Source organism: Leptinotarsa decemlineata, unplaced genomic scaffold, assembly GCF_025532065.1.
Source record: "Leptinotarsa decemlineata unplaced genomic scaffold, Ldec_3_MD MMD2_tig00001064_RagTag_RagTag, whole genome shotgun sequence".
NCBI classification, from domain to species: Eukaryota; Metazoa; Arthropoda; class Insecta; order Coleoptera; family Chrysomelidae; genus Leptinotarsa; species Leptinotarsa decemlineata.
Genome location: NW_027412558.1, coordinates 727,984 through 743,412, shown reverse-complemented (window position 1 = coordinate 743,412; position 15,429 = coordinate 727,984). Strand labels below are relative to the sequence as shown.

The 15,429-nt window shown below is 36.5% G+C and overlaps 1 protein-coding gene across 3 annotated transcripts in view; it reads right to left on the bottom strand.

Moving 5' to 3' along the window:
• Positions 1 to 14,303, bottom strand: part of NSD (Nuclear receptor binding SET domain protein) — a 28,982-nt gene extending 14,679 nt beyond the window's left edge. Inside the window, exons 1-6 of one of the 3 annotated variants that reach the window (XM_023173404.2) lie at positions 14,011 to 14,303; positions 8,557 to 13,953; positions 8,091 to 8,204; positions 7,866 to 8,011; positions 5,114 to 6,044; positions 1,056 to 1,712 (exon numbers count right to left, since the gene is read on the bottom strand). In XM_023173404.2, coding sequence (XP_023029172.2) covers positions 1,056 to 1,712; positions 5,114 to 6,044; positions 7,866 to 8,011; positions 8,091 to 8,204; positions 8,557 to 13,930 — 7,222 coding nt within the window. In that variant the 5' untranslated portion in view covers positions 13,931 to 13,953; positions 14,011 to 14,303. Of the gene's footprint in view, positions 1 to 1,055; positions 1,713 to 5,113; positions 6,045 to 7,865; positions 8,012 to 8,090; positions 8,205 to 8,556 lie in introns of all 3 variants that reach the window. The other 2 variants (XM_023173403.2, XM_023173402.2) reach the window with 2 other exon arrangements.
• Between the last annotated feature and the right edge of the window lie 1,126 nt (positions 14,304 to 15,429).

Genomic DNA, 15,429 nt, shown 5'->3' with positions numbered 1-15,429 from the left:
TGAAGACATACGTTGTTTATTATTTGTTTGGCAGCTATTAATAGCGAATGTGATCCCAGAAGTACCCAGCCTGACCTAGAGATGGCGGTAGTTTGTTTGAAAAACATCACTGTATTAGACAGTACACAATCTATAAAGCGTATGTTTGAAGTTTGAAGACATCCGTTGTTTATTATTTGTTTGGCAGCTATTAATAGCGAATGTGATCCCAGAAGTACCCAGCCTGACCTAGAGATGGCGGTAGTTTGTTTGAAAAACATCACTGTATTAGAAAGTACACTATCTATAAAGCATATGTTTGAAGTTTGAAGACATACGTTGTTTATTATTTGTTTGGCAGCTATTAATAGCGAATGTGATCCCAGAAGTACCCAGCCTGACCTAGAGATGGCGGTAGTTTGTTTGAAAAACATCACTGTATTAGACAGTACACAATCTATAAAGCGTATGTTTGAAGTTTGAAGACATCCGTTGTTTATTATTTGTTTGGCAGCTATTAATAGCGAATGTGATCCCAGAAGTACCCAGCCTGACCTAGAGATGGCGGTAGTTTGTTTGAAAAACATCACTGTATTAGAAAGTACACTATCTATAAAGCATATGTTTGAAGTTTGAAGACATACGTTGTTTATTATTTGTTTGGCAGCTATCAATAGCGAATGTGAATTTGTCAAAATGGAGAAAATTGATCATCGTTCACAAGAGCAAAATATTAGGTAGCCTACGAGCTGCCAAGACGGATGATACGCCCTCTCGTGGGCGTGGTACCAATAACTAAAGTCCTGCCTACACATAATGATATAACATACTTTATTATCCAAAAAACATCAAGTTCTTATTGGCAATGTAAAAAAAAACAACATTTTCAGCACTATGCCCTGTTTTCTAATGGTAAAAAAGAATAAATGCTCATTATAAATGTAAATTGCTGAGTGGCTCGAACAGAATTCTGTGATTTTGTCATTAACAACTTCACCTTACAGTACACGGATCGTCACAGTACACAACAACAACGAAAACCAAGAAAACGAAACATTCAAACCGAATCAACTCACCTTCCCCTACTTCAGAAACATCCGTCTGCTTACTCTGCTGACTCGAATTGCTGTTGGAGTTTTCAGACTGCGAAGTGTCGAGCGACTCGCAATCCGCCGTCACGTGCTTCACCTCCTTGTCGTCTTCGAAAGAGTCTGCAGTCACATGCCCCGCGACTCGCTGACCCTCCTCGGAGGTGTTCGGCCCTTTCGGAAGCGGCTCCTCGGCGTCCGAGCTGCCGCTGGTCTGCTCGAGCGTCGAATCGGCCGTCACGTGGATGACTTCCTTCGGATCCGCGGGGGCGCATCTCGCGAACGCGTTCGGGCTCTTCAGCAGCTGTGGCAGGATCTTCAAGCGCTCATCGAGGACCCCGCAGTTTCTCTGAGCCGTAGGCGAGAACAATGAGCGGCTCTTGATGACTTGCCGCGTTTTCGGTGACGGTTGCAAGCTGGGGGACGAGGCTTCGTTGGCGTTTCTCGTTTCTATAGCCGATTCCGAGTAGGTAGTTTTCGACTCGAACTTGTGCATGATCTCCTTCATCTTGTAGTCGATTTGCTCGGCGAGGGTGAGGTTGACGAAGTCAGGCGGGAACGTTTTCCTAGGCGGGGTGTTGTACACGCTGGACGGGACCGTTATTATTTGGACGTGGTCGTCGACTAGTAGGTTGGCGTCGTTTTCTGGAAATAATATCAGTTCTATGTATAATTATAATAGTAATAATTTTTATTAACCATTTCAGAACTAGATTATTGAGAAAATCGAGGAATTATTCATAGATGGTTTGAAAATTGTTTATCTAACAGAAAACAGTTTGTGTGTCTAAGGAAAAATGCCAGTTCATTGAAAACTATCACCTGTGGTGTTCCACAAGGGTCTATTTTGGGTCCAGTTTTATTTTTGATTTACATAAATTCTGTTTCAAAATTATTGTTGAAAGGAAATATTAAGTTATACGCGGATGACACATCATTGCTTTACTTTTCTAGTGATACTAAAGAAGTTTACAATAACATGAAAAATGACATTATATTGCTAACCTCTTGGTTAAATTATCATAAACTTAGTTTGAATTATGAAAAGTCTTCTTTTATGTTGATAACTAAGAAAAAAATCACTATCAAAGAGAATTTGAGTGTTGACAACAAAATGATTAAATATTGTCAAAACACAACATTTTTAGGACTATACATTGATGAAAGTCTCTGTTGGAATACTCATATTGAGATGTTAAAAAAGAAAATCGGACCAATTTCAGGAATATTATTTAGGATTAAAAAATTTTACTCGATTAAAATATCTTAAATGTATATATTTCTGTTTGGTATATTCAAATCTACAATATTTAATTTCAATTTGGGGAACAGCTAATTAATAAATAATAAATCCTCTCAAGAGGCTGCAAAATAAATTAATAAAATGTAAATTCAAATTATCATATCTTGAACATACGTCAAATTTATATATACTACGTGATCTTTTAAATACTCAGTCTATTTTTCAATTGAAAATTTGTTGTTTCATTCATTCTGTTAGAAAAAATCACAAACATTCGAATTTGGAATTCAATCAAATAAATACTATCCATGACTATAATACAAGACAAGCAAAAAAACTACTAGTTGAATCATATCGCTCAGAATTTGGGGAGAAATCAATATTTCATTTAGGAGTTGAAATATATAATAATCTTCCAGAGAAACTGAAAATGAATCGAAAAACAAAATTCAAATCGGAATTGAAAAAGTTTCTGCTGTCTTCCTCTAATTGAAATTCTGATCTTTATATTACATTTTTTTGTTTTTAATTACCATTATAATTCATAAATGTATATATTTATATATGTATGTGTGTGTGTATATGTAAATATGTATATTTGTGTTTGTATTTATGTATTTATGTGCTGTATATGTAACTGATATTTAATATTGAAATAACTTATTTAATCATTATTTTAAATTTTATTCCTGTTATAAACATTCTTGTTTCTTAGGAATAATAAAGATTATTATTATTATTATTATTATTATTGGAATATCAGAAAAATGTATTTGTATTAATAATAATATGCTGTAAAGAACATCAGGTCTTGTTATAGGAATGTTAGTTTTCATTGCTGGCGGTTGGTTTCCAATTAATCAATCAATCAATATATCCTTTATTATCGAAAAATTAGTATCTTATTGCCAAAGACTAGTACAAAAATTTAATGCATGTCATAAAATATAAAAAATACGAACATAGCAATTTCACAAATTGAACATTGAGAAGACAGATGAGTTTCGGTGAACATTGAAAAATCAAGTAAAATTAACAGGTTATCATTGTAGAATGGGAAATGTTCCTCAATTTGGGTTATTACAGCAAATGCAAGTTTGAACAAAATAAAGTTGACTTTAATTCATGATTTTTTCAAATTCACTTTGAAAAGTATTCAAATTGATGCTTCAAATGTTGGGCTTTAATTTTTGAAGGGATTCGTTTCTAATGCACATATTGGCAACAGCGCCTATATCAAGTCGAAATAATTTATACGTACCTAGACATTCTACTTTAAAAAAGGAAAATTATCTTTATAAATCAACAATTAAGGCAAAATATAAATTATGATTTAATACCACCTCCACAAGCCACATAAACAACAGTTGTTTTGTTATTTATTTATATAGAGGAAAATAGGTTAGGTGCACAAAATGTCATATGTCACAGAATGTCTCGGAACTCGGAACATAAGTAAACAGAACAGCACGCCTCTAAAATATGTCATCTTTTTTTGTCTCATACAGGTAACAGATTCATTGTCCTTTATTAGCTATAACCGATGTTGCCAAATGGTCAAATAAAAACGAATCCCTTTAACTGTTGAATGCATTATTTCATTCCTCTTTTTTAATTATTTAAGTAATTTTTTAAAGAAAAAAAGTTGGGATGATAAGTTTAAATTGCGTTGTTTTAGAGCTCTTTTATGAAAACTACTTGATTTTCGTCAGGAGGAACATTCCCTATTCATGGATTTTTTGATTAAAAGATCTTTAACTGTACTTTGGACCTTTTTGATATCTGTGCTATTTTTTGGAATGGTAAGAAGGTGATTTAATACTTTCATAAATCAGAGAATGCTGAGTCAAGGTGAATTTTGGAATAGGTAAGTAAAGCATAGGGTTCTATCTGGTGTTGCGGCAATTTTTTCTGGGAGTGTACATATTTTTGAATATCTATATATTGTTGGATATATATTGTTCATAACTAGTTTTTAAGGCACTCTGCATATAAACTGGATCATCATATTGGTGAATACAACTAGAAAATTATATTGGACATTCTTAACTTGAATACTCTGGCTCATAGAAGATTAGAATCAGATCTTACACCATTTCACAAAATGATCAATGGTAGCATCCATTCCCTGGGACTTGTTGAACAAATTTGAATGTAAATCGAAAGAAAACAAGAAATACAGAAATCTTCAAAGTACCCTTTTATCATACCAAATATGGCCAGACTGAGTCTATACGTGGAATTTTGAGACTTGCAAACACAATGTGGATTTAGAAATGTTTCATTCTTCTATGGAATCATTCAAAAAGACTGTGGAAAGATTGTAATTTATAATTGTTCCTACATTTCAGTAACCAGTAATGTGACGTCTGAAGATGCAATCATATAGCGAAACACGCGTCACGGTTTTGTAAACTATCAAGTGGAAATATCATGTTGAAGTGTGTTTTTTTCAACATGTTTTAATGAACTTTCATCAAATATCAGTCAGTTCTATCATATACATTTTTTTAGAAAAGTTTTGACTTTCTACTTCTCCATCTTTATACAAAAAAAGTGGGAATCTTCCAAAGAAAATTAATCTCTCTCAAAAATATGCTCCTTTCAATTCATTTTCTTTCACTCTCAGTTTTTGTTTATTCATTTTTTTGTTGCTGTTTGTAAGTTTTGAATTATTGTTTTTTCCTACTACTAACATGCATGTTTCATGGCAAAACAAATGTCATTATTCAAAAGGAAGTAGACGAACTCTTCGAGACTCAAAAATTCAATTCAACCAGTTACCAGAACGACTGAAACTTACCCTTATCCTTTTCAACCGGCCCATTCTTCTCTCCCTCCTCAAAGGACTCTTCCTTGATATTCTTCTCCTCCGCAGCAACTTCCTCAACTTTGACAGGCACTTTGCTCGTCCTCCCTCTGGGAACTCTCTCCCGCAAAACTTTGACTGCGCATTGGACGTGGTACACCCCATTGCACCCACCTTTGCACTTCAAGACGTCTCCCAACTTGAAGCAAAACTGACAGACCTTCTCTTTTGAAACCCCTTTGAACAAGTTGTTCCTCTTGAAGAGTGCCTTTTGTGCCTCCAGAGTGTGCGAAGAAAAAATCGCTAGGCTGTCGACACTGGTTTTCGATCCCACTTCTGAAGCGTCATCGCTTTTTTTTACGTCCAACTGGCCGGGTAGCTGCACCTTAGGGGAGTAGGTTTGGTTGTCCTCGACATCTGTTTCTTCCGGCTTTGGCGCCTTCTCTTGCTCAGACTCCCTCTTGGGCTTCTTTGCCGGAGATTTGCCTTCCTGATCTGTTTCGTCCGATGACAGAGCCGCTTCTGCGGGCTTAGATTGTTTAGCCTTCTTCTTCGTTACCGTTTCAGCTGTTTTGTTCACGTCATCGGCCGTAACGGTTGAAGGAGGGTTAGACTGCTTAACCTTCTTCTTCGTTACTGTTTCAACTTCATCGACCTTGATATTTGAATCAACAGCAGGTTTCTCAGGTCTAGGAAGTTTCATTCTTTTCTTCACTGGTGATTCTGGTACCCCTTTATTTGCATCTGTGGAAATATTACCCTCAGTTTTGAGGATAGTCTTTGGTTTAGAGGCCTCTTCGAAAAACTGGAGCTTCTCTTTCAAACTCTTTGATTTAACTTCTTCTGCTTCACTCACTGCATGCGACCATTTCTTCAGATACGTTGATTTGACGTTGCAAAATTGCACCTCGGGCCAGACTTTGATCTGAAATGCAAGTATGCAACAGAACGATAAAGACAAATATTTATTTACTTGATCATTTAATCAAAAAACATGTTTTGTGATATTACCCCCTTGCAAATCCCTAAATCAATGGTTAAAATGTAATAAAAGTTGAAAGTTCGTACGCTAACCCATAGATGGCGCCATGATATTGAATCCATATAATATTTAGTTAACCCTAACCTTCAAAAAACTTTTGTTTGAAGAAATGAATAAAAAGGAATTTCGTGTGTTGAAAAAGCACTGTTTTTGGCGAAAAAAAAATGTTGATGACAAAGCTAGGCTTGATAAACATTATTAGGACTTTGCGCCAGGAAAATCAACCGTTGAAAAGTGGTTTGCTGAGTTTAAACGATGTGAAATGAGAAGACGATGCATGCAGTGGACGCCCCAAAAAGGCTTTACCGACGAAAACATCAAAAAAGTCCACAAAATAATTTAGGATGATCACAAAGTGAAGTTGATCGAGATAACTGAGACTCTAAACACCTCACAGGAACGTTTTTGACACATTTTATTAATATTTGGGTATATGAAAGCTCCGTTTAAAGTGTGTGCCGCGCCAGCACACAATCGACCAAAAACAACAATGAATTGAGGATTCTGAACAGTGTTTTAAATTATTCCACTATAAAAAACCCGAATTTATGCGTCGATGTGACAACGGATGTAATATGGATCCAGAATTAAAACGATAGTCATATGATGGGTTAGGTCTAACGTGAGTGGGTCTATTCGAGCCTCCACCGCAACCCGCAAGGGTTTATTATGGCTATGATAGCATATGATGGGACTGCAAGTGGTGAACCAACTCCAAACTCCAACTCCAAAACGACCCAAATTGATGAACAAGAAAGTGATGTTTCATAAAGAGAATGTACCGTGTCACAAATCAATGAATACAATGGCAAAATTTCATGAACTGGGCTTCAAGTTGCTTCCGTATCCACTGTATTCTCCAGACCTGGATCTCAGTGACTTTTTCCTGTTATCAGACCTCAAGAGAATGTTGGCTGGAAAGAAATTAAGCACCGATAAAGAGGCAATTGTCGAAACTGAGGCCTATTTTGAGGCTAAAAACAAAGTGTACTATTAAAATGGTATTGAAAAATTTTATGACCGCTACAATCGTTATATCGCCCTCAAAGACAACTATATTGAATAATACAATCAAATTTTCAACTTTTCAGCCAATTTGTTAATGTGTTGTGTCTGACAAATGTTATAATTCACCAACATTTTCAGGGTTATAACTTTTTCTTCCGATCTGTTATGTTTTTCAAGTATTTTATGTTTCTATTTTTGTAGCTTTTAATGCTCTTCAACATACAACTGTTTTTCACTTATGACCTGATAATAATTCATCTAGATTGCTGTAGATTGTACGTTCTGTTATGACTATAAGTTTATATATTGACTGTCTTTCATAATTTGATTAATAAATTTGATTTGAATAATGTGTGTATCAAAATAGCCAATATGTGGTGTTTACGTAAAATACTATCTTTAAAAATAGTCTTTGAAATACCGAAATCAAAAGGATAATTTCAGTATGTTTCAGATTGAAACAAAAAGTATGTAGATGAATTCAATTCTACAGAAACGAGACAGTTTTCACTTGAAATATGCACTAAATATGAAATTGCGTGAAATAAGATAGCAAAAGAATGTAGTAACTACATGTAGTATTTTGAAAACTAAACCTGCAATTAAAACTGCTAAAATAGTGCAAACAAATATCAATAACACCTAAAAAATTGCAAACCTACTTAATTCTTTGGCAATATTTCTCAATATACTTACGGAAACCTTCATTTCTCTATATATATTCTCCAAATCATCTTTGCTGGTATAAACCATCATCTTATGTTTGCTGATCCACGCTCTTCTACCTTTATCCCCAAAGAATCTGACGTGGTACAGAGTTCTTGTGGCATTTTTGGTCAGAACTGCGGAAAAAATAGTTTATTACATGTAGAAGAATTGGAAGCACTTTCGATACGAACAGGGAAACCATGATAAACCTACCATTCTTCACAAAGAGCTCTGAATTAGTTTCCTTCGTAATCAAGCAGGGCCAATAGGGAAAGGAACCGATTCGTGCCCAAGCTAATGCCCCAACTTTGAACTTTAAAAGGTTACCTGAAATGTAAAACAGAGAAATTTATTCGTGAGCACAAGGAATAAGCGCAAGACAAAGTCCAGCATCATAACCACCTGAAGTTTATATTTATTGAAACACTTGTTTCAAAAGTATTTTTTCTAGAGGTCTTTTTCTTCCAGTTTGTATCTGAAAGTTATTTCTTTGCACGATCTACGCATCTTTGTAAAGAGTTTATATCAAAATTAAATAGTATCTTCCTTCTTTTGGAAGATTCCTACACTGTTGTATACAGATGGAGTCGTAGAAAGGCAAAACCTTTCCCAAAAAATGATGTTACACATCAAAGTGACGACTCAAAAATTAGTATGTTTATGAATTATGAACATTTACCTCTGATATCTCTTAGGTTATCCGGTTCGGCATTTCTCAGTTGTTTAGAAATCCTCAAAGAAGGAATAATGGTGGGGTTTTCATTCAACTTCGTCTTTTCTTCGGCTTGGCCAGTAGAGGAAATATCTTGGTCTAGGGATCTTCTCCTGGGTGTGCCTCTAACGCTGGGATATTCTCCAATATAGCTGCCCTTAACCCTCTCTCCTAAACTCGTTTTACTCCTGGGAACGTGTTTCACAGTCTTATTGGGAGTTGAAAGGGATTCTGCTTTGTTTTCAACATCCACAATTTGTCTGGAAATATCAGATAGTTCCGGTTCTTCAAGGGAGAGGTTCTCGTTCAACTTTTTTCGAAGACTCGACCTTCTAGAGTCTTTATGTTCTCCAGAATTGGGTACAACTGAGTTTTTTTCTAAACCAAATTCATCTGAATTAGAAGCCACATTTTTATCTTCTCCAACCTCTGAGGAATCTTCCAATTCAGACAGCTGACTTTCAACCAAGCAGTTATTTCTAGACCTACTAGAAGTTGTTTTAAGATCCTCCAAAACCGGGATGCTGATATCTTCATTTCCTTCAGTTCTAGAACCAGAATGTCTGGTCATTTCAACCATTTCTTCAGTTTTGTGCCGACTTTTGAGCAAGGAGTTATTTCTGGACCTACCAGAAGTTGTTTTGGTATCCTCCAATACTGGAGTGCTGATATCTCTATTTTCTTTAGCCTTAGGACCTGGAGGTTCAGTCATCTCAACCATGTCTTCATTTTTAGACCAAGTTTCATCCAATGAAGTTGTTATGGTATCCTCTAACACCGGAGTGCTGATATCACTATTTTCTTCAGCCCTGGGACCAGGAGGTCCAGTCATTTCAACTTTTTCTTCAGTTTTAAGTCGACTTTCAACCAAGGAGTTTTTTCTAGACCTACTAGAAGTTCTTTTGGTATCCTCCAATACTGGAGTGCTGATATCTCTATTTTCTTTAGCCTTAGGACCTGGAGGTTCAGTCATCTCAACCATGTCTTCATTTATAGACTGAGTTTCATCCAATGAAGTTGTTTTGGTATCCTTTAACGCCGGAGTGCTGATATCTTTATTTTTTTCAGCCCGGGGACCAGGAGATCTAGTCATTTCAACTTTTTCTTCAGTTTTAGGTCGACTTTCAACTAAGGAGTTTTTTCTAGACCCACTAGAATTTGTTTTAGACTCCTCCAATATTGGAGTACAGATATCTCCATTTTCTTCATTCCTAGGACTCGAAGGTCCAGTCATTTCATCCACTGTCGAGTTGTTTTGTACACCACAATTTTCATTTGGCGAATTCACCAATGTAAAAGTATCTGCCATGGAGCTCTCGCTAAAATCTAGAGATTTCCAACTTCGGAAGGGAGTATTCTGTTTGGAAGGGGCCTCAAAGGATTTAGATTTGAAGCTACCCACCGACAGACGATTAATGCCTGATATCTTGTAACTTATCATCTCCCTTGGGCGTTTTTTAACATGATCAGCGATGGTATTTTGGGAATCGAACACGCCCTCAAAGAACAGCTGTGAGTGGCTAGAGGTAGAGTGATTTGGTTCGTCAGAAGACCTTGGAAAGGGAGTGGTCGAGAATTCCCTTCCAGCTTCTGTTGGACTAGTTTGCGTGGTAGTGTTGTTGAAGGAGCTAGAGTTAAAAACAATGGCAGTGTCGGATTCTAGCAATTTTGCCACCTCCCTAGACATCGCAGGCTTCTCTGTCTTTGCTTGTTTTCTGGGTCTTCCACGTTTCCGTTTAGGTTTCTCCTCAGGAAGCTCATTTTCTAGTATTTCCCCATTGAGCCTGGGCTTGGGCAATGAAATCTTGTCTTCTGAAGGTTTTTCCAACTCACGTACCTTTTTAGGCCTGCCACGTTTCCTCTTGATTCGTTGATCCAACGCAACATCATCCAAGCTAGTACTTTCCGATTGTTCACTATCATTGAAAATTTTCTTATGTGAAACGCTACTAAGTCCATTCAAAGCAAACTTCCTAGAGTTAGAAGCAAGTAATGGATTCAACTTTGGTCTGCTTGGTTCTAACTTTCCAGATTCTTGTGACCTACTCTGCCTCGTTTGTCTGCATAGCCAGCCACTTTTTCCAGAATTTCCTTTGTTTTTCCGTACCCTACGAGGGATTGAACTGGTGGGTATTGCCAGAACTACAAGTTCTTCTTCTTCAGCTTGACTAGAATCATCTTTATTACTGAAAACCCCATCAGTATCTGTTGTTTCAACAAAATTGGTTGCCTTATTAGTTTCATTTACAGATTCTACATGGTCTATGCCTGACCCAGACATTTCTGAAGCCTGTTTCTCTTCAGGGTTAGTTTCTTCAGGGATCAGTTCTTCAGAGGCAGGTTTTTCAATGGTAAGTTCTTCAGAAATGACTTTCTGAGGAACAGGTTCTTGAGGTAGAGGTGTTTCTGTTTTATTTTCTGTTGAATCAGGAGGAACTTCCTTCATGAATGAGACTTCTTCTTCTTGTAGGGCAGTGGAATTATTTTGGTCCTGTGGGATTTCACCTGCAATATCTTCTGCTTCAGTTGCAATTTTGCTCATGAAATCTATGCTGGTGTCATTTTCCACTACTTTGCTGGCAATTTCCTCCTCAGCTAACGGTTCTTCTAGTCCCTTATCAGCAGCATCTTTGCATGAGTCTTCTAAAATAGTATCAGTTACCTCAGCAACTGAATTCATGGAAGTTTTTGATTCCCCTTCAATCAAAGCTGAATCAGTTTGGTCTTCAGTAGGAGATTCCTCATCAGCTGCTGAGCTACCACTATCCTTGGGTATGTCAATTATGATTTCACCTATTCTAGTTGGAGTAACTTCTTCATTACCACATTCATCTGCTTCAACTGCTTCATTACTTTCTTTCATCAATTTTGTACTCTCAATGGTCTCTGCTTGTCTACTAATCTGTAAGGGCTCAGATTCCTCAACATCCTCTATTCTAGGAGGTTTGCTTGAAGGAAAAGGTGCAGTATCCTGCACTGGCAGTATATTTGATTCTTCCTTCTCCAGGAGTGAATCTGGAATCACTGGTTTTTCTTTCAAATCACCATTAATCTCTTTTACACCTATTAACTCATCTGTCAATTGATAACTGACAGTTTCCCCACTGTTCCTGTCACCTTCACATAACAGCTGAACTTCATCTACGTTATTTTGAATATCACGTTCGTTCTCCTGGAGTTCTTCACAAATCTCGCTAGGGAAGTCACTAATGAACAACTCAAGATGATTTGCCTCTTCTTCATCAACTTTTCCTTCAGGTTCAATGGTAAGTGCTGGTTCTGGGTATGTTTTACCATACTTAGCATCCATATCTAAGCTTTCAGAAGAAGATGAGCCGTCATCAAAGATTTGCGGAACCCTCTCTCTTATCTTCTTAGATTTTTCAACATCTAGCAGTGGAGTGGAGTCGGTTTTCAACTCATTTTCCATAGCTTCTAACTTTTCTTCACTGGGTGGTGGTAAAACTAAATTTTCATTGTTAGATACAGAGTTATCTTCAGTACTGACTAATTTGATAACGGTGGTGTCATGTTCCGTTGGAGAGGAGGTTCCTGGCAGTTCTTTGTAGGAACGCAAGCTTTTTCTGGTGCTATTAAGAGGGACTTTCGCTTTGACAAAGGATGGTTTCAAAGGGGACAACAGAATTTTCAACTGAGGAACATTTTCAGCGGTTTTCATACTGTTTTCGGAGATTATCTTTGGAGAATCCTGATTTTTTTTTGCAACAGCTTGGGAATTTTTGCTTTTTCGCCGGCCAACCTCAATTTTTCTGGTGATTATAATATTTTGTTCAAAACTATCATCATCCTCCATAACATTCTCTTGGCTCAAAGACCTCAACCTCCTTCCGAGAGAAGACTTCACATTGCGGTAAGGTATTCTCTTCACTGGACTCGTCGCTGACTTTCTTTTCAGGGGAATGTCTAAACTGGACTTCGATCTGAGGATTCTTTTGGGAGTTGCCAAAGTTTCATCGTCAAATTTGATGGGTTCATCGCTGTTCGGTATCCTAGTTTTTGGTTTGGACAAAATCTTTAATACTTCTTCATCTATACTTTCGTCCTTATTGGAACTGCATTTCGATTTAAGACTATAATCCATTAGTTTAGAAGAGCTTTCATGAGGAGAAGTTTTGTCCTGCAACTTAGCCGAAGATCTCAGATTTTGCCGTATCTTAGAAACAACCTTCTCCGTTTTGTGAATATTCTGATTCTTGCAAGCTTTTGTGGGAGAAAGCCGGTTAGTTTTGACACTAGTAGCACTATTAGTTCTCGACGACATACTGGGTGTATTGAAAATTTCTACCTCGCTTTCAGTCAGAGACATATTTCCATTACAAACAACTTTAGGCAGGTTTCGACATGGTTTAAAGCCAATATCATTCGTGGGCCTCTTTTCGCTCAATAATTTCCTTATGTTGCTCTTCATCGAGTCAATATCCACTTCTTTTTCTTTCTTATTATTTGACATATCATTTGTTGAAGAAATATCACTCTTGGACCTCGTTTCGATTCGAGGGGTGGACGTGTACACAAAATCATTATTCTCTACGTCTTGCAAATTACCAGAGGGATGTCTGATTTTAAAGTGTTTCTGCGGATCAGATTTCACCCTGATTTCCTCCAAATCAGAGAAGTAGTTGCTTTCGGGGGTGTTTGTAATGTTCCAAGGGCCATCGATACATTTAACATCTAATATTGTGATTTCGCTTGCGTCTAAAATTTCTGTGTCTAAAACATTGTTAACTGAAGGTCTTTCAGGAACTATAGGGGTGTCCGGTAGCCCAAAACTTTCAACAATGTCATTTTTCAGTGCGGATTTCCTAGGATTCGAGTATGTCTTTAAACAAGATTTTGGCTTTGAATCCAAGCTTTTTAAACTAGTTGGTTGTGACAACATCTTCAACACCTTCGAGACATCTTCTGGCTGCAAACTGCTGCCCGTAGCTATGTAAGTATTGGATGAATTGTGTGTATCGTCTTTCTGACTATCGTTTATGCTTAGTTTATTAGAAACTGATGAATGTATATCTCGAGTCCCCAAACTATCATCCAACACTGACTGGAAAGATTCTTCCTCATCATCGCTTAGATCAAAAAGATTTTGTAACTCGCCATGAAGACTATTTTTACCACCGTTTTTAGTACATTCTTCGTTGATATTATCCTGATTAGAATGAACTGCTGGCTTTTTACTTATAGGGTTGCGAGGTTTGGGGTAATCTTTAGTATTTTGCAGTCGGGAACTCCTACGACTATTTTTGGAGTAACGAATCCCCGAAATTCCCGCTTTTGAATTTCCATTAATGTTTTTTCTAGTTGATTTTCTATTTGAACTCATCTCTTTTGCAAATTACAGCAATTCTGAAAAAAGTAGGGTTAATTTCAATTCAATTTTCCGTTATACGTCTCTCCGAATACATTTTATTACAGAAACACTTGATAAATTCGGGTTTGAATAATAAATCAGTTGATATATTTCAATGTTCATAACATTTGATGAACTGTAGAAAATATTGGGGGTTTTTAATGATCTACAGAGAGAAAACTCCTGTTTGACTACCTTCCAACTTATAAATTCGATGAATAACTCTCAACATTATAATATGGGGAGATAAAAACCATTTGTGCTAATTTCACTAATAAAAAACCAGCAACCAGCGAAAAATCAACAATCAACGTCTAATCCCCGCTTGATTATTGTTTCCTTTACTATTTACCTTTTACTTCACCTAAAATTTTCTTCTTCTCTTCGTTTCACGGTGTCCCCCCTAAAGACGGTGACATATACCACCTCACTCCCCATTACGCGACACTTGTTTCATAAGTTTGGGGCTTCGTCAGGTGGAAGTAATTTTCAATAAAACTTGAATTTGTTCAAGATACCTGATGAAAAAGTGGTATAATACAATAATATTTGAGCAATATTAGTCACATATATTCATTTCCACGTTTTAAGTTAAAATTATGCTCATCATCAACAATGGTAGATAGTGAAAATTTAATTATTGAAGTATTTTCATTGTTTACTCTAATTGAAGTTATGAGAATATGTCTCCAGAATTATTATTCAGATCAAATTATCAATTACTTAGAGCTGTTTGGATCTTAGAAACGGTGGTGATTACAGGACTTGTTCATCCGCCTTATTTGGAACGATTTCTAGTGAGATATAATTATTGGTTTCATAATCGAGATCGTTATACACTGACAAAACCCGACCTCATGTCGTCTATTCTTGTACAGTGATGGAGGTTTGTGTAAAAACAGTTTGTTGATATTTCGCTCCTATTAAACAGAATAGAAGGGCATCTCTCTGTTTTTTTGACAAAGCTCAGTCAGTGGGAATTGGAATAACAGAACACAGTTATTGCATAGCGAATCACGTGTTGCTATTTTGTGAAACTATGTAGTGATAATCTCACAATGAAGTGTTTCTTGAATACGTTATGGATTTTCATCAAGTATCGTCCGAATCCATCAAAAATCAAAGAACACATACAAAGAACAATAAAACTGTCTAATGTCATTCTGTAGTTGACAAAGCAACGCAACTTTCGACAAATTTTTATCTAATGTTATCATCGCTGTCCCTCTTTGTTCAAACATTGTCACAAAATCTGTTACATTGTGATTAAAAGCTGAAATCTCGATCTCGCAAGTTGGTGTTGAAATAAGTGTTTATTGTTAAAAAAAAAAAGACATTTCCTGTGTGAATAAAAAAGTCGCGGTTTGTCAAAATGCTGAAGAAAAAGAAGAAGGAAGACAACGTGGAACCAAACATATTGTCTCTGTAAGTATATAACAAGTAGCAGTTTTTTCTGGATACTGTTCAAACAT